At 33.9% G+C, this 18,886-nt stretch overlaps 2 protein-coding genes across 6 annotated transcripts in view; one reads left to right on the top strand and one right to left on the bottom strand.

Annotated features, from left to right (window-relative positions):
* Positions 1-3,006: 3,006 nt before the first annotated feature.
* LOC107519686 (prolyl-tRNA synthetase associated domain-containing protein 1) lies at positions 3,007-6,087 on the top strand. The gene is given in 3 exon segments (XM_016162601.2): positions 3,007-3,493; positions 4,578-4,655; positions 4,657-6,087. Coding segments are annotated over 3 exon segments (519 nt in total). The 5' UTR covers positions 3,007-3,409; the 3' UTR covers positions 5,014-6,087.
* An 814-nt stretch (positions 6,088-6,901) lies between these two features.
* CCDC88A (coiled-coil domain containing 88A) overlaps positions 6,902-18,886 on the bottom strand; it is a 109,110-nt gene continuing 97,125 nt past the window's right edge. The window contains exons 27-33 of one of the 5 annotated variants that reach the window (XM_016162599.2): positions 18,518-18,721; positions 17,878-17,949; positions 16,870-16,950; positions 14,707-14,975; positions 14,059-14,524; positions 10,442-10,541; positions 6,902-9,933 (exon numbers count right to left, since the gene is read on the bottom strand). In XM_016162599.2, coding sequence (XP_016018085.2) covers positions 10,477-10,541; positions 14,059-14,524; positions 14,707-14,975; positions 16,870-16,950; positions 17,878-17,949; positions 18,518-18,721 — 1,157 coding nt within the window. In that variant the 3' untranslated portion in view covers positions 6,902-9,933; positions 10,442-10,476. Of the gene's footprint in view, positions 9,934-10,441; positions 10,542-11,274; positions 14,525-14,706; positions 14,976-16,869; positions 16,951-17,877; positions 17,950-18,517; positions 18,722-18,886 lie in introns of those variants that run through there. The other 4 variants (XM_016162600.2, XM_016162594.2, XM_016162598.2 and 1 more) reach the window with 4 other exon arrangements.

Genomic DNA, 18,886 nt, shown 5'->3' on the forward strand with positions numbered 1-18,886 from the left:
CAATGCAAAAGCATGTTTGCTTATTTAATAGTCTTGACTCTGGTAACCAAATAATTGCTAATTAAGATGTGGAGCAGAGAATGTTCTCATATCGTAAATTGATTAAACCATTCTGGAGGGCTACTGGCAACGGCTATCGATTTAAATGTCTATACTCTGTAACTGCATTCTGGAAATTTACTCTAAGGAATAAATAAAATAATCATGCAAAGATATACAGATATAGAAAAAGGTAATTATCACATCTTTATTTGTAATAATATGGAAAATTTGGAAATTTTTAGAATGAAGTCATTGAACATGAGAAAATATCCAAATCAGGAGCTGGGTAAATACATGGAATACTATACAGCCATTATAAGTAATAATGTAGATCTCTACTGACATAGAAAGATGCCTACCGGATGAAAAAAAGCAGATCATAAAATATTGTATGTTATATAATTCTGTGTTGGAGATAAAATTAGAAATAAACAGCATTATGTAGAATATATATACACATAATACATGTGATAGGAATATATGTAAAGACCTGTGACTTAAATTTTTGTATATTTTTCTGGGGCCTGATTTTTTTAATAAACGTGTATGTTTTTAAAAGTATGATTTTAAACATTTTAAAAAATAAATTAATGTAACTTATTAAACAACATTAAACAATATTTTTATACTCAAAAAAAGAAAGATACAATATATTTTTGAGAAATACTAAATATGAGTTTGTTTCTGATTGAATTGGCCTCTTTTGTTCTTACATTCATCTAATACATTTCAAAGATGTATTTATTAATATTTACTCAAATCACCATTTGCTATAAATAGGTAAATCAGCAAGGATAGAGGAAAATAAATCTGTGATTTCTGGTCTCAATCTTATATTTTTATTAAAATTTATACAAATATATTCCACTTTTAAGGTAATTTAATGCATTAAAATCACATGAAATTTCTCCTTTTAGCCAGTAAGACTAGGACAAAATTCCAAACTAGGCCTTTTGAGTCACATCTCTTGCTCAGACTAACTTCCATGTCTGGAAATGTACTTTCCCTTCTAATAAAACTTTTATATTCTACTGTAAAAAAAAAAAATCCAAACTAGTTCCCATAAATCTAATTCAATTAAACTATCCTGAAATGCTAGACTTGAAAATATCCCATCCATATGCAAAGTAGGAAAAAATAGTACTTTTATATAGAAGTTTTCTTGGGTTGCTGTGAGAACTGCCTGTAGACCATGTAATAACACTGACTGTAAGGCTCCATTCATTTATGTAGGGTTCACTAGGTCAGCAAAGTTAAGACTGGTTTGAAGGGACCTCACAGCATGCCTTGCTGACCTGGCCTTCCTTTGCAGGGTTTCCTGAAGTACAGTTATTGCTGCTCCACTCTGTGCCTAGGGATCACAGAAGTTTCTGGAAAGAGTTCCTACCCAAAGTAAATCTTCCTTATGATCATACAATTTTAAATGACGTTTAAAGTGAACAAAAGAAAACGAACGCTATTTCTCTGCTTAACCAAGTTGTCATCTACTACATACATTTTATGTTATATGAAACCAGTATCCCAGGCAAGAAAACTGAATGTATTCGTCCATTTCATATTTTAATTTGGAAGTAATTAAATTCAGCTTGCCCACTTAATAACTTTTCTACATCTAATTTTCTTCTCTTTTGAAATCTTTGTTGAAAACATTCTCATGTGATCTTGGTTGCAAAGACCTGGTTTATATTACCTTATATTTGTTATATTAATAACATGTTTAAATCTTTTTCAGACTTGGTTTACATTTCTTTTTAGTAATGTATTGATTTCCCCTCCCCTTATGAAAATTATATATGCTTAATATTTTTAATATTTTAGAATATAGAAAACAAAAGAAAAAATTAAAAATACCCACAGTTCCATTAGCCAGAGATTACCCCTCCGAGAAATGTATTTTTAGCAAGTGAGAATTTTAATTTCCAGCTCTACCGTATGGGAAATGGAGCCATGTGTCCCTCCTCTTGCTCTTTGCAAGGTCAATCACACTGTCTTTCAATGCCGCTTCCTTGCATCCTTGCACACAGTGTCAGGTTATTTTCTCTACCAGGGACACCCTTCTCTCTTCTCTTTGTCCTCTTAATTCCTGCTCATCTTTCAGATCTCAGTTTAAGCTTCACTTCCTCGGAGAGGCCCTACTTGATCTACTCTGCCACCCCCAAACTAGGTGAGTGTCCCCTATAGTGGGCTACCCAAGGCCAACTCTGGGTGAAACTGGTAAGTCCGACCTGATTTCCTCCTCTTTCAGTTTCTGCCAAGGATGTTATACAGATGAGGACTCACTTTGCTGAGTCTTAAAGAGGCTTCCTTTTCCAGGCCTTTAATTTGCACCTCAGAAATGACTTAAATTCACTCACACCAGAGTGAAATGTCCCTAGGAATATCTGTTTGAGATTTGAGGCTTAGTCTAAATGAAACCCTAACGTGAAAATTCAGGTCTCATTCAAGGAGTGAAGGTTTCGCAGAATAGTGGAAAACAGCCCACCAGGAGGTAGGCAAAGGGCTTCTGAAAAAGTTGAGTCCTGGTTGCCACAGCTAATTATTCACAGATCAATAATAACAAAAACTAACTTTCAGAAAAGGCAAAATGTGAAATTATTATTTATAAATTAAAAGTTGAGAAGTCCTATAAGGATAGGGATTTTAGCTCCTTCCTCTGGTTGCAAGCTAAGGGAGTTTCCCTGGTGAAATCAGAAACTGGTTCCCCTACAGAGCACAAGCAGTAACCCTAAGAGGCAGGCCACTCCAGATTGGTAGGTGACGAGTTTAATAAGCAAGGGAACTTAGGCGGCTTGTCTCGGGTGGCTGCAAGATGAGATCTCCATCCAGATTCTTAAGAGTTTATATATGGTTCGGTAACTTAATGTCCAGATGGTCTCAACAACACGTTACTCACAAGGCTGCCTCCTATAGGTGGTTCCCAGTACCGAAACAGTGGGCGCAACGTAGTTCCAAGAACAGGGAACAAGATGAGGAGTCTCTGCCCGCTTCAGCTTTCGTGTCTACCGGAGCTCAGACACCCAACAAAGTCCACACTCCCTAAACTGAATGTGGTTACCGGCTCCGATTTTACTTAAAGGGCAGATGTACTGGACCTAAGAAGCAGAAGCGGAGTTAGGGAAAGACACGAGAATGAAGGCGCCTTCCTCCCGGGGTAAAGAACTCAGCAAGACTTGAAAGGCTGTCTCCGCGGACAACTTTCAGGGGCCGGCAAGGAGAGGAGCGCGGAGACGGCACCGCCCACCTCGGCAAGGCGCCGGCGCTGGGCTTCCGGCGGCGGCCTTAGGTCTTCCAGGCACTTCCGCCTCAGCCTCTCGGGAAGCCGGGCACTTCCTTTCCCAGGGTCTCTCCCGCCGACCGCGACAGCAGCATGGCAGGCGCTGAGTTGCGCGCGGCCCTCGAGCAGCGGCTCGGCGCGCTCGCCATCCACACGGAGGTCGTGGAGCACCCGGAGGTGAGGGATTCCTGCCGGGACAGCCCGGCCCTTCGGAGTGGATGATCCCTGCTCCACCGTCTATGGGATGAGGCTGCCAAAACTACCTGTCCCAGGAATAATATGCCGCAGAAATGTCCGTTCTAGGGCGTTTCCCGGGTTCTAGACTACGAAAGGGACCTAACAGGAATATCAAAGGCCTTTCGATTTGGGATTATGTTATTGTGAGAGAACTTGTTTTCCTCTTGGAGTGATTTTATCACATTCCACGTTAAGTAGTGCAACATATTGAGAACTTTACACTGGTGTGGGATGTTGATCAGTGTGTCCATTTTATGTGTAAAGTTACCAAGCAGCAAACCGTCTTTGAAGTGGCTACGATGTATCAGGCATCATGCATACAGCGAAACACCAAGGTTAGAGTTTGGCATATTTTAAAACATGATTTAGCGTCTAGATATGAAGATTTGTAAATACTTAGAGGAACCAATGTGTAACTTCAGTGGTTCAGGGACATAGTTTTTGCCCAAGGCTTGAGTAACAGCTAATAGCTAAATAGGGTATTTTTCAAAGGCTACAGAAATACATTAAAATTCGGTTTTACTCGACTTTGCCAATTTATCATGAAAACTGTTTTCTCTTACCTTCCTTCCCGTATAGTCCACATACTCTTCCCTTCTTTATCTGTGCATATTCAGCTTTTCTGATGTTCTTATTCGAGGGTCTCACATCCTGCCCCCTCACTCTCACTGTGGTTATATATTTGTGGATTGAAAGTTGACACCTGGTCTGCATGTAATGGAATGCTTAGGAATAGGAGTCTGGGCTGCTATGAACTTTCAGTACCAAAAGTTTAAAAACAAAAAGCATTTTAGGAATGTCAGGGCTTGGCCAGCACACTAGAAGAGAACTGACCCAAGAGAAATGACCTGAGGTCCTAATGTGAGGAAGTTAGATAGTAAGCACTTATAATTATTTGGTAATGGGTGTCTACCAGTGAAATCCAGGGTGTTGAGTACTTCTTACCCTAGCTGTTTTCACTCAGCAAGCAAAATACATATAACTGTGAATACATGCATATAATTTCTCATGTGATATTTTACAGGTATTTACAGTTGAAGAAATGATGCCTCATATCCAACATTTGAAAGGAGCCCATAGTAAGAACTTATTTCTTAAAGACAAAAAAAAAAAAGGGCTATTGGTTGGTGACGGTTCTTCATGATAGACAAATTAATTTAAATGATCTTGCCAAGCAGTTAGGTGTTGGGAGTGGAAACCTGCGGTTTGCTGATGAAAAAGCCATGCTAGAAAAACTAAAAGTTGGCCAAGGCTGTGCCACACCCCTGGCACTCTTCTGTGATGATGGAGATGTGAAATTTGTACTGGATTCTGCTTTTTTGGAAGGTGGACATGAAAAGGTGTACTTTCATCCAATGACCAATGCTGCAACCATGGGATTGAGCCCTGAAGACTTTCTTACATTTGTGAAGAAGACAGGACACGATCCCATAATACTAAACTTTGATAAAAACAACTAATTGGGCCAATATTTAGAATACATTTGTTTCTGGAAGCTGTTTTTATTTGTAATTTGTAAAACATGAAAAATGATAATATTTACACCTTGGTTTGGTGACTAAACCATTTTAGGAGGAATGTTTCATTTTAAGGGGACTGTTTTTAAAAAGATGTATTGAGGTAGTGTTAGATCCCACTCCTACCCCCATGACTTATTACAGGAATGCCTTCAAAAATTAAGAATAAATTAACATCAAAAGTACGATTAGTTAACTAAGATTAACTGCTTTACATTTTCTTTAGTGTTTATTGTATCTGAAAAAAAAGCAAGTGCAAAACAACATATATCAAATTATGCATATGATAGTGTACATGTAGAGAAAAAATTAAAAGGAATATAAGAATATATTAAATTGTTGATAGTGGTTATCATTGGAGAATGAGGATTAAGGAATAAGAATTCTTCAGCAAGATAATTAAAACAAACGGCAAGAGCTAAAACTTTCCATTACTGGGTGTCTGTTTTTAAACCAGTAATTTTTTTCCAGAAAAAAATTTAACTTTTTAAAAAGTATATCTTTAGAAAATATTAATCTAAAAATACACTCAAGAGTAGGGATGGAAAATTGTAATCATTATACTAATGAAATTACATTTTAAAACTCAATAGCAGAATACACACAGGCCATTAAGAAGGATTTTAGTCTTTGTTAAGTCAAATGTGAACACAAACAAGTTTCTCCTTCTAGGATATATTAAATTGTACTCATCCTCTTTCAGTTATGGCATATGAAAAAGTATAAGATTCCAGGATTATGTACTGTGAGTTATCACATAGAAGCTAGTTCAAAAATAGGAAAACTGACATTCTGTTCAGCTCAATTAAACAAAACCCTTCATCAGTTGACGGTCTGGAGTAGACTACAAAAATAGTCTAGAGGTCTTACATAAAAATTCTCATGTTTTCCTCTAGTATAATCAAATGGGATTTTTCTTAAGTTTGATCACTCAAAAAATAATTTCCATGTGGTAGAGGTACTATAAGTTATACCAATTTGTTACTAAAAAGCAAAAATAAAAGTAAAAACTTGTCATTTCTTGATATATATGATTAGAAACTATAAGTCTATTCATGGCAGAAATTTTATAAAATATAGAATGGAGTTCATAAGAAATAACTTTCCATAAATGATAACCTTATTCTGAGTTGCCATATTAGTTTTACCTACTCTTACTATATCTCTAAAGAGTAAGTTTTAGGTTGTCTTGCATATAAGTTTTAATGAATAGAATCACACTGAGCACCTTAGATAACTGATCTTCCCCAACTTATGGTGGATAAAAGGCCCAGACAGACTGACCTGCCCAAGAACACAAGGCTGGTTGCCATCTCCAACATTCTGCCTTCTTAGGCTATAAGTGAAAATTAGAGATACCAATTTGTACAATCTATTAATATGTTTAAACCTATTTTAGGATTGGGAGAACTGATAAATTCGATTCTCTTTCTCCTAAAACTTCCAATACTCATCCTGAAATGATTAGGACAGATCATCCAAAAGGGTTATGAGTTATGTCTGAAAACAGGTTTTCCAGGGCAAAGGGAAAGGAAAGAATCTTTGGCTAAGTTATACTTTATAATTTTTAAATGATTACTAACCACTTGTTATAAAAAATCACTTTTGTTTTATTTTTATATCAGTTTGAAAAGTGAATGTTAAACCAAATTAAAAAAAAAAGTTAAAAACTAAAAATAATGAATGCTTTTAAAAAGATAAATCAGATGATGGTGTCTTTTGTTATAAACTAGACTTCTCTGGCTGATGTTAGGTGCTGCCAAGTAATAAACATTTTGCTCTTCAACTCCAAATCTGTCAGTAGCAATACTTTTAAAGGAAATGTTACAGCTTTTATATTATTTGATTTTGTATTTAATAACAGTTATAAGTACAATGGCAAACATTGAAAGAAAACCCTTAGTAAAAACAAAAACAATTTAAAATCAGGTTTTGTTAAAGGGTGTTGTAAGTGCAACTTTATCCATAAGCATTCCTTTTAAGGCATTTTCATTGTCCAGATATTTCAACATGTACATCAAGGTTTATATTATAAAATGGGCTTCTTTTGTATTATTCAGTCAAGGCTTAAAGAAAAAAATACATCTTAGGACTAAGTGTAGCAGAAAAGAAAAGCACAAAAATTTACCATTTTTCTCATAAGTAACTTAAAATACAAAAGTCATTTAGCATACATTATTACTCATTGTAATTCCAGATTTGGTACAATTTCCTTTTCACTTCCTGACATAAACTGTTAAGTTACAGGCTGTAATATTTCATTTGTGAGGTGGCTGCAATTCTGTAATATGCACAGTGATTTTTAAATAGGCTCTTACTATGCGTTGCATGAAAGGTGCTACATACAAACCTGTTTCATGAATTCTTTGGTAACCACCAGTTCAAACACTTGGACCAAACATTTCCACATGGCCAGATCTGAAGCCCTTTATTGGAGCTCTGGGCTGAAGCTCTTACCCTGTATATTGAATTCTTCAGTTTTCTAGGGGAGTTAGGTGTAGATTTAGAATAGAGACATATAATTAAAAGCATGTCAGGCTCCAATCAGTAAAGTGGCCCCAGTTAGTTTCTAGTTGGCCATCCTATTTTGTTTGGCAGACATAGTTCATCTAAAGGAAAACAGTGACTTCCTATTAAGTTTGCTTCTGATGGTATCTTTTGGAGCAAGCAAAATATTCATGTGGTTATTATCTGGTCCTTTCTTGAAATGGTATGAAGAAGGTGATGAATATAATTGAGAATATTCCTATTTTTGCAGTCTCAAATGTTCCCTTGGTTTTATCTCTAATATGATCAGCTGACTGAGATTCAGTACTTTATAGGCTGCCCTATGGCATTTTCTACGAGAAGCAATAATATGCCATTTAAGTTAGCAAGTTCTCTATTTTAGGATATTAGTGTCCTGGACAGGTCAAGCTGTGATATCATTCACCCTCACTGGACCACCTCCTACTCATTAAATTTCAACTTTCAGTAATTGTCCTGGGATGTGTCCTAGTTGTGCAAATTAGAAGCTAGTTAATATAAACCTAAGTTACCCACTATATTTTAGCTAAAACATAATTTCTATATTTACTTTCTATTTATCCGCCTAAAAATGAATTTACATTTTTTACATGCAAGTGTCTCTAGACTGCCATTATGCCCATTATCAATTTGATACTTGAATCTAGGGAGTCATGATGGAGAGATTTTTCAAAGTCTAGAGAATAGGTTTTAAATATGTCTGATGTGCAACATTTGTATTTTAGTAAGAATCCTTTGTATTTACATTACATAGCACCTTTCATCCAAGAGTTTAAAAGAACTTTACAGCATTATTTGGTGGCAAACCTAAGTTAATGGTGGCATTAAGTTAGTAAATCCAAGTTTGCTAACTTCCATTTCAATTTCTGGTCAACTATACATTTGTCTTTTCATTAATGGTCTTTTTGAAAGTAGACTATGAAAACAACACTGCTACTGGTGCACCCAAAAAAATATATATGTATATATATATATATGTGAAAGGGAGAGTAGGAGACACATTTCTCATGGGAGTTACATTAGTGATAAAACAGTTCACAAACCACACAATGTGGAATATGGAATTATTCCAAAAAGATTTTTAGAGCTGGTAGGGAGAGCCTAAGAAGTATGCTGTTAAAATTTAAAAAGTACCTTTCTCATTTCAGATCTTTAAGATTATTCTGATATTTATGTTAAATAATGAATTTGCATTAAGAGGTATCAATGTATTTTTTGATATAAGAAAATAAAACTGATATAAAACTGGAACTACAAAAAAATTGATGTTTCCCTGGGTTAAATAAGTCTACTTTTTTGTGCTTTTTTCAAATGTTTAAGGTAACAAATGCATACAAATATTTCAAAAGTACCAATAATAGTTACCAAGTTTAATGTAATATTATAAAGGACAAAAACAAAAATTCCTATTAATAAGTGATAACCTTAATAATAAGTGAGTTCCTGGAAAAATGCCGATCACAGTAAATTATTTACATTATTTTTGCCATAAGAAAACTTCTTAAGCAACAGTCAGCTCTCAAGTTAAAAAAAAAAACAAACATATAAACAACTCAATACTAAAGAAGGGAATGACTTAAAATACAACAGCTTTATCTTGGGAATGCCAATTGCTGGAAAACCACTTTACTTAAAAAAAAAAAAGTTTCAGAAAAACACTCTAACTGGGATCCATGTGTGAATGCTTAGTGCTGTTTAATGGGGCATATTAATATTACTGTAAATTTTTTATAATTCTTATCTCATTACGGATTTATCGGATTTACCTAGTAAACTGAATTTCTTTTTCAGTGCATCAAAATAACTGGCTTAAAATTAAAGAATACCAACACATGCAGTCTGCTAATCAAATAAGGCTCTGGCATGCCAAAACAATGTTTTCTGGATCTTGATATATAGTACATTCCACAACATACTACAGCATTTAATTTAGATTTACACACTAAATATAAATGGCTAGATTTCAGCTAACACTTAGCAGAAGCATTAAGCAAACATGGATAAATTCATAAACAAATGACAGAAGAAGACTGTTCTTGGAGTACTTCTTGAAACCTTAAAACACTTGTCCTTAGTGAGAGTACATCCTTTATTCAGTAGATCTTAACAGTACAATATATAGTAAGTCCTAAAACCTTCTAAAAATTTTGGCAGTTGACTCCAGTAGTGCTCCTTGATTCAAGGAAGGAATGAAGGTTTGTATTTCTTGCCTGCTCTAGTCACGCAGGGTTGTATAAAGTCTCCTTAAAGATTTTAAAAAATGATTTCTATAGTTGGGTGTCTTGTTACTTCAGAAATAAAGGCTTCATATTGAGAAACTGAAGGACACTTTTCTCTCTGTATTTAGTTGAAAGGTAGAAAGAAGAAGAAAATATAAGATTGAAGATGAGAGATATAAAATACAGAGAAGCAGTCAGTATAAGAACAGCATGCACAAGATATTTCTATAGGAATGAATGACAGAAAGAGACAAGTTTTCTGAATGGCTTTTCATAGGCATTTAGTTTGTTCTCTTTGATTATCAAGAACATTGTGGAAAATTCATATTCCTAACAGAAAAAAAGACTTCAAACTAAAAAAGGAATTCCTAAAATATTATTTACTACCAAAATCAAATTTAAATTGAGGGAAAAAGAAAATAATTTTTAAAGGTTTGTTTTCTGTCTGGCAAGCAAAAATTTACAGTAATCAAATAATCTTGCTTTACTAGTAAGGACAGAAGCCGTGAATTAATAAGCAAGCAATATTTACATCTGTTAATGCAAATGCACTTGTTCTTATACTTAATACGGTTAGTTTGTATAAATGAGACCAATCTCATTTACATTTTAAGCAAGAAACTCACCACTTGGCCCACATGTCATGTAGTGGGTAAAAGAATTAGGAGCTTTGTTGCTCCCTAGACCTGCTTTTTGTATTTCTGTTTTCTTGTACTTTGTCCACATCTGCAGGAAAAAAGCATTTCATGTTATTTAATCAAAGGTTAAACAACATAACTACAATTCATGAAGATAAGAAAAAAAGTTCTCATTGAGTAGGGCAAGGAGAGGGAATCTAACTCTGGGAAATTTCTTAATTGGATAGACATCTCATTAAAGACTGATTTTTATATTTTAAAACACTATGAATATGCCTTCTTAGTGTCAGATAGGTTTACTTATGTTTATTTACTAAACGGTCACTTACAGTTGGTAAGGTAAAATAGAATCTTGCAAGCATTGGCAAAAATATCTACAATGATATATTTGTATTATGTACTAAGAAATCTTCGGTTTGAGACATATTTCATGGGCAAATAACATACCTACTTACACTTTTTTGAGCTAAAATTGCTTTGTTCAAAGGGGACTGATCCAGTGCTGAACAGTATAAGTTTACAATGTCACACAAATAATAAGGGTATAATTTCTAGAAACCTAAGCCAAGAATATGAAAGCTATTCAGTTTTGTCTAAAATTAGTGTACTGAATCTCTATACAGTTTTTCAAATAATCCTTTGTGAAGCCATAGGGTATTCATGGAGATGTCTCATAGGAAAAATGTGCAGCTGCTCAACTGAGTCAGAGTCACTTCACTTTTATCTTAAATTTCCTTTTTTAATTGGGGGCATCTTTGTAAGATTTCACTTACAGAAAGTATTATGCTGATATTTTGAAGTTTGGAAACATTGGCTCTTTATGATTTCTAAGGTTCTTCCCGCCACTAAACATTTGATTCTAAGTGCTATGAAGAAATAGGTAAGAAACCAGTGTTTTGGGAGTTTTATGATTCTACACCTAGTGATAGTTTCTGGAGGAAGTCTAGTCTGTATTCTCAATCATCAAGACACATGGACATGGTATGTATCTGTCTTGCATGCACAGTGTGCATGTTCATTTTGAAATCATGCTGTATATATAAATATGGCCATTTGGGTTGCAAATACTTCTTTCTTGCAAGCGTAATTTTATAAAATAATTATAGTTTTCAATATAACAGCACACGATTTCTCAATATATTCTGTATAAATTTAATATGTTAAATTTAAAGTATCAGATTTATAATTCTTAAAAAGTTGTAGTTGTGAAATAAAATTTGACTCAATGTGGAAAAGAAATAACAGTAATTATTATATTTGCATCACATATAGCTTCCACCTAATCTAACCTGTATTTACCTTTAAGTTTTATTACCATATTACAAAAAAAAAGGGACACAAAAACATTAAAATGTTAGAACTGTGAAACAAATGACAATAAAATAAATTGATATATTCACATATAAAATATATTAGGTGATACTAAAAAATATGAACATTTCTGATTGTGCTCATTTGACTACCTGCTCTAGCACTATATTTAGTAATAGCTAGTTATGAGAAGTATGGTCAGAGATATAAATGGAATGGACCTACTCCCTGAAATCATCTTGTGTAAGTAAAAGAGGATGGCTTAATTTACAAAGAATGCAAATTTCACTATGTAAAGATTCTCTACAGATTTTCTCTGACCAAATAATAGCAATAATTAATATAACAACGTGTAGCAAATAATAATTTTCTCCCTCTTAGAAAGTTACATTTCAAAGTATTCCTTCCAGATGCCAGGCTGTTATTATTAGTAATATATAGGCTGAATCGAAATGCCAAAAATATTGCAGAGACAGAGAGAAATTATACTCCTCTGGAAGTGGATCAGGGCTACGACAAAATAGACTATTATTATTTTTATTTTTTAATTCTGAGAGATAGAGATTCGAGTTAGCTGATTCTGCTTTAAAAGTGCTTGACCACAGCAAGATAATTTTAAAGTTTATGACACTGGAGTTAAAGTTAGCAAATATTTTCTCTATCTTATATGGTTATTTCATAGTTATGTTTGTGTTTATTCTTAGTTCCAAAATATATTCTACTAAACACATACCTGTTTTTTTAAATGGTTACAAATCCTAATTTTATTTTAGCATGAAAGTACTCATTTTAGAAAATTCTGTTTTAAGGACATATATAATAATTTAATAATAAATTACAGAATTACAGAAGTAACAATCTTCACCACTTTGTAAACTTACTACCTTTTTGGACAAAAAATGCAAATTTCCAACACACTGAGTATGATTAGTTTATTTCTTTTTTGACTCTATATTTAAAAAAAACTGGAAAAACTACTGTTAATTGATTCCAAGTAAAAAAGTAATCTTGAAAGAAAATGAAGTGCAAAGAAGAAATAGAATTACTACAAATGCTCCTAGTCACTGTATAAGTCACATTAAAACTAGATGGGTTTTTTTTTTTTAAGAATTACACTAGATTTATAAGTATTAACAATGTTTTAAATCTGAACGATTTTATAAATATGAGTAGTTAATATTTGCTGCATAAAGTATTGAGTAGCTACTTATTTCTTTGAGAACAGGACAGAAGATATTAAATGGCAAAAAAAAATCACATCTTTTTACATATTTTTCTATACACGTGCAATATGAAGTGCACATTCTGGGGAAAAAAAGCAGTGAGAAGAAGAGTGGGTGGGAGGGAAGGGAAGAAAAGGGAGGAAGGGAGAAAAATGAGCAATCTTTTTTGGAAGCAATGAAGTAAATATGACTTGGAAATGCTTTCTTGGTAATTATAGCATGCAACTATTTTAACGTGCTCCTAAAAGTAACAATCTTTTATCAGGCAACAAGAAATGTGAAAGAGGAAGATGTATTGTTAAGGTTTGAAAGTCATGCAGAAAATGTACAATGCAATTAATATTTCATGCAGGCTTTGGTGTGGTTACACAATCACATTTATACACAAGCTATCATATACAGCCAAACACTATGCCACAACTTAAAAATAAAAATATCAACCTAGACAAATAATACTTTTCAAAAGCAGCTCTTCAAATCAGATTAGAGAAGTATAGTGCATGTCAAATGACATCAGTAGTATATTGTGCAGTATTGATCATACACAACCATATTCATACCAAACAGTTTGATTATCCTCAGAAACCAACAATGCAGCTTCTGTGTCATAAGGATAGAGGCATGCAGGAGTGATAAGATCACTGTTATCTACATAAGACCGTGGGTTACTTTTACCAGGTTTCTGATTATCAGAAAACTGTCCATTATCTTTGTGTGCAGCTTTATCCAAAGAGGCAGAAGTCTGATCAATTACTCTGATGATTGGCCTGGGAGGTAACCCACTTATGTTACTAACTAACTCTGTATTCAGGGATAAAAATGGCTGAGATGGATGAGCCACAGTAAATGACTCTATGCTATCTTTAGCTGATATTCCAAGTGTATCATTAGACATATTAATAGCGGCAAAAGTTTGGTTTAGAAAATGTGACCTTTTTGTTGTTGAGTTCCTAGCCTGGGGATATAGAGACTGAGGCATATCCGTAGCTAAATCATTTCGTGCATGAGAACCTATAGCATGTATTGGGTTGTGAAGTGTATGAGGGGACCACTGGTGTAAACGGTACTCACTAGATGCTGCAGTGATGTTGCTATCAGCAGCAGTAGCTGGTGATGAATCAACTGACATAGGTAGTTTACTGTCCTTGGTCAAAAAATCATGGATGCTTGTCCTTCGAGTAGTTCCTTCAGCAGTAGAGATCACACTGCTTGCACGAGGTAAAGTGGCGTAAGGATTACTATCTTTTGATTGTCGTGACAAAGAAGTTTCTTTTACTAATTTTATCTTTCCTTGAGTTCCTGGTATAGGTTTTCCTGAAGAACTAATGAAGTAGGTATCTTCAGTCTTTCGAGGACCAGGTCTCACAAATTGTTCTGGCTTAGTTGTCCGTCTATCATAAAAGTCTCCTGGGGATTTTCCACTTACTGACCTAGCCAGACCACAGCTAACTGGTTTGCTTTTTCCCAAAAAGTCAGAAGAGACAGACAAACTTTTCATTACTTCATCTAAAAGATTCTCTTGACTTGAGGACTTTATCTGTTAAAAGAAAAAAAAATCAACACAGATTAGTGAATAGCAGCCATGCTTTTACTTTCATAGTAAACTGTGTGATATAAAATTGCTAGTATATCTAAACACATTTTAACTTTTAAAAAAAGCTCTAAAGTTCAATCGTAGAAATTTAACTTGTAATGTCTACCTAAATTAAGGTTACTAACCTGTATTGAGGTAAGTTTGTTGCTTTCTTCCAAAAACTGTTGTAGAGTAACAACTTCACTTCCCGGGGAACCAGTTTTGATCTTGTGATGTGCTCGACTCCCTAGTGTTTCGGGCATTTTGTGCTGGAGCATTGGACTTGATCTGGTCTGTCTTTTCAAGTATTGAATTGGACTGCTACCGCTGCTGGACCAAGCCTCATGATCAAGAAGCAGGCTAAATTCTCCACTGCTATGGCTTTGTGGCCTGCTTTGGATAGTAACTGCACCTGCTTTTGGAGTAGATGATGTGTTAAAAGTTCAGTAATAGAAATGAAATTAAAACTACATAGGAATAACATTTGCTGACTAAATTCTTATGAAGAGCTAAACTGACTTTCCAGGTTTATATAGAAACGCTTAGTAAACTATGTTTATCTTTCAACAGTTTAACAACTGCCTGCCTATTTTGTCTACCATCAACTTCCTTATCAGACTACCACAGCCTGTTTCCTTATTTGGTCAATTTGACAATTATAAGCTCTACAAGGTCAAAGCCTAAAGATACAAAGCGGGCACTTAATACATTTGATGAGTAAATAAATGAATAAATAAAACACCTTTTTTAAAATTCAGGTTTGAATACAAGTTGACCTTTGAACTACATGGGGGTTAGGCGTGCTGACTCCACATCCTCTTCGTATATGTTCAAGAGTCAACTATAATTGTAAAACACCGCACAATTTAGTAAACAAGACTATATGAATTTTAAATTATTTCAGAATGTTAAAACCGGAAACTGTTCTAAGTGCTAAAAATTCTAATTCTTTTCCTTTCGATAGTCTTTACTCCTTGTTTGAAGGCATCTCTGTTCATCCTTAATGAATAACCTTAAAAAAATTTTTTTAAACTTAAATAGCAAAGAAAGTCAAAAGGAGATAATATGTAACTACTTAGAAAATTCCATTAAAAATAAAATAAAATATGCAGTATTTTATTTTTTATTTAATGTCTGACTCATCTGACTGTTCTTGTTTTCCATTGCTAGTATGATGGCTCTAAGCCTTAAGACTCAGTTGAGGTTGAGGAATTGCAGAGGATGCAAATTCTAGAAAGTTCTAGAAAAAAAAAATCCCTAAAGTTTATGCTATTCCTTGAGTACTGATTCATTTTGATCAATAGCAAACTAAACAGGTATATATAGGTATAGTACTGAGATAGAAAATATAACTTTCCATAGTTTCCTAATCAGAGAGAGCAAAGTAGGTCATGAAAGAATTTGGCTCAAGTTATGTAACGATTTTACAAAATTAGTATTTTCTTAAATTTTCAAATCAGAAAAGAAATACTTTGTCACATTTTTAGGATACATTTGTCTATTAGATATATAAACGTGATTATAAAAATATAAATAATAATCCCTCCTTGAAATCGGATATTTTTGATCATAACAACGGTCATAGCATTAAAGATAAAATAAAACTAAAACTGAGAAAAAAGAATTTTATAATACAAAAAGCAATAGAACAATTGCATTCATTATTATTTGACAATTCTGGACTGCAGAGAATAACTATTTTAACCAATTTTTATAATCTATTAAACAATTCCAGACCTGAGTAGACAGTATACCTTTAGGGAAATAGGTATTAGTCAAGAGTTCCAGATATCACATAAAAACCTCACCTTGGAATGCATATAAAAAAATTAAGGGGAAAAATTTTGAAATAATTCCTTTTATGAGCTATAGGCAACCACTTGGCTCCTGTTACACACACACAACTGCCTTCTCAAACAGTTCCCCTTATTACATGGATAAATTAAGTATTTTGATAATGTGAATTCAATGTACATGCATCATGAGAAAATTAAGGACAACCATTCTAATGACAAGACAAAACATAAGTAAAATAAGTACCTACGGATATTTTTTGAAGTATAAATATTATAATAAAAATATTTTATCTGTGAAGATGAAAAATGGAAACCAATATAACTGCTCCTGTTTTTACATTTGTATACATTGAAATACATTTGTATTACAATGTGAAAAGTATAAAATGTTCAAAAGAACTATGTTCCAAACATAGAGGATTTGGATTTCATACTTTACCCCAGAAACTTGACCAACTTCCCTTTTAATCTGGAAGTAGATTGAGCACATTAATAAATTTACCTACAGCATACCTTTGACTTCATGGAGTGAAGCATTATTATTGCTATTGCTAGTGGATGTTCTGCCACTATCAAGGCTGGCTGGTCTCGAAGCTAAATGAAAAAATCAGGAGACAGTGCGATAAAACTTCTAGCTGGTGACACTAAACTTTACATTCTGATCAAAGAATGATTTGAGGAAGCAATCATGCATACTTTCACAGGCTAAGCATGCCCAAAGACAGTGGAATTTTAGAGATTAGAAGCAAAGACATTTCCACAGTTCAGTAAGACATTTCAGAACATCTGAAACATGAAGATTAAGTCCATATTTAGAATATAATTTATAGATGGAAATGAGGACTGTTTTAGTTGAATAGAGTGACAGGCCAAAAAAAAAGTGTTAGTGATTAGGTCACTTACAACAGATCAGACAAGGAACCCTGCACATTGCAGAGATGCCATAAACAGGAAGAATACGAGCATCTAGCTGCACATTTAATGTCTTGTATTCCTAGCCATACAAGGGACACAACTACACAGTGAACACAGCCCTATCCTACTTCTTAAAATCCTGCTTACACGTGAAATTCTTTTAATATGTTATCCATTTATTGTTAATAATTTAGTTTGGTAAGATTTTTTTGGTATATTTTTCAGATAGAAATTTAAAAACCTAAAATGGGTCACGCCACAGAAAATGTGGTTTCTTAGAGGTTCACCCTTTACCAAAGTATCTTTCTAAACTAATGATAAAAAATAACTCTTAAAACTTTAAACTTATACCAAAATGGCAACAAAATTACTTTTAAGAATTGTGCAGGCACACTTTATAAATAACCCTGACTAAAACAGAGACTATTTAGATGAAGCAGCAAAGGGAGTTTTATTAGGTTTGAAGAAATGGCAGAGGTAGCTATGAGATGCAGGTTAGATAAAACATGCTTGCTGGCAATGCCACATTCATGGGTTCAATTCAAGAGTCTTAGCATTCTCATTCTGTATGTAATATGTATTCTCTAAATAAAGTTCATATCTTACCATGAACTCTTGATCCCGTACTAGACTCATCACTAATACCTTGTGGACTTATGTCTTCAAAGGATGTGGCATCTACATAAAATAGCAAAATGGATATAGAAATATTTTTTAACAAAAAATAAAATTTTATTTACACAGAATATGGAAATTCTTTTTTAATCACATATAATACACCTTGATTTAACAGATTTCATAGACTCAATCAGAATCTGGATCTAGACATAAGAAACAGAATAGCTCTGATGAGCACTGACTTGCTTAGGGAAAACACCAGAAGCAATGAAACAATTTCCCCTGTGACCCTGCAAAGCAAGAATTTGGGTTGTTCTTACATGGTTTTCTATATGGTTTGAAGTCATGTTTTTAGGTTTCTAAAAAAAGCTTCTATCACTCTCTCCTTTTCTCACACTTCACTTTTTCCAGTTAGTTCATTACCTGTTTATTACGAAAGGCCCAGGAAAGATTTGTTATTTTATGTTTTAAATTTTTGAAATGATTTGAGAATTTCCTCAAATCAAAGCCAGATTATTTTGACAATTATTTCAGGTTGTTGCTGTCAAAAAAGTACACTCGAAAAAGTCAAATTAAAATTCCTGTTGCCAACAGTTACACAACAGTGCAAATAGCAGACAGCCTATACCTTTATTATTAACCAACTGCTTGGATCTGAAGCCTGTAGAAGAGTTGACAGTTGAAAAGTTGATGGCTGTAGTAGAGAAGGCCATAGCTCCCAATTCTTTTCTCCTTTTACCCGTTGAAATATCATCAGGAACCTCCAAATTCTCAGTACTACCTGTCCACTGTCCTCCTGCTAGGACCATGGACTGCACCAGGTCATTCATGGCTGGGATGCAAATGAAAGCAAATGAATCAGCATGGTTAATGTATTTGCTCTTATTTCTATTCTGTATTATAAATGATCTGGTTTTTGTCTATGGATTAATGCAAGTGAAATAAAAAAAACTATAACCACAAGGTCACTGGAATTATGACATGCATTCAGCTGAAT

This window comes from Rousettus aegyptiacus, unplaced genomic scaffold, assembly GCF_014176215.1.
Source record: "Rousettus aegyptiacus isolate mRouAeg1 unplaced genomic scaffold, mRouAeg1.p scaffold_m13_p_7, whole genome shotgun sequence".
Classification (NCBI taxonomy): domain Eukaryota; kingdom Metazoa; phylum Chordata; class Mammalia; order Chiroptera; family Pteropodidae; genus Rousettus; species Rousettus aegyptiacus.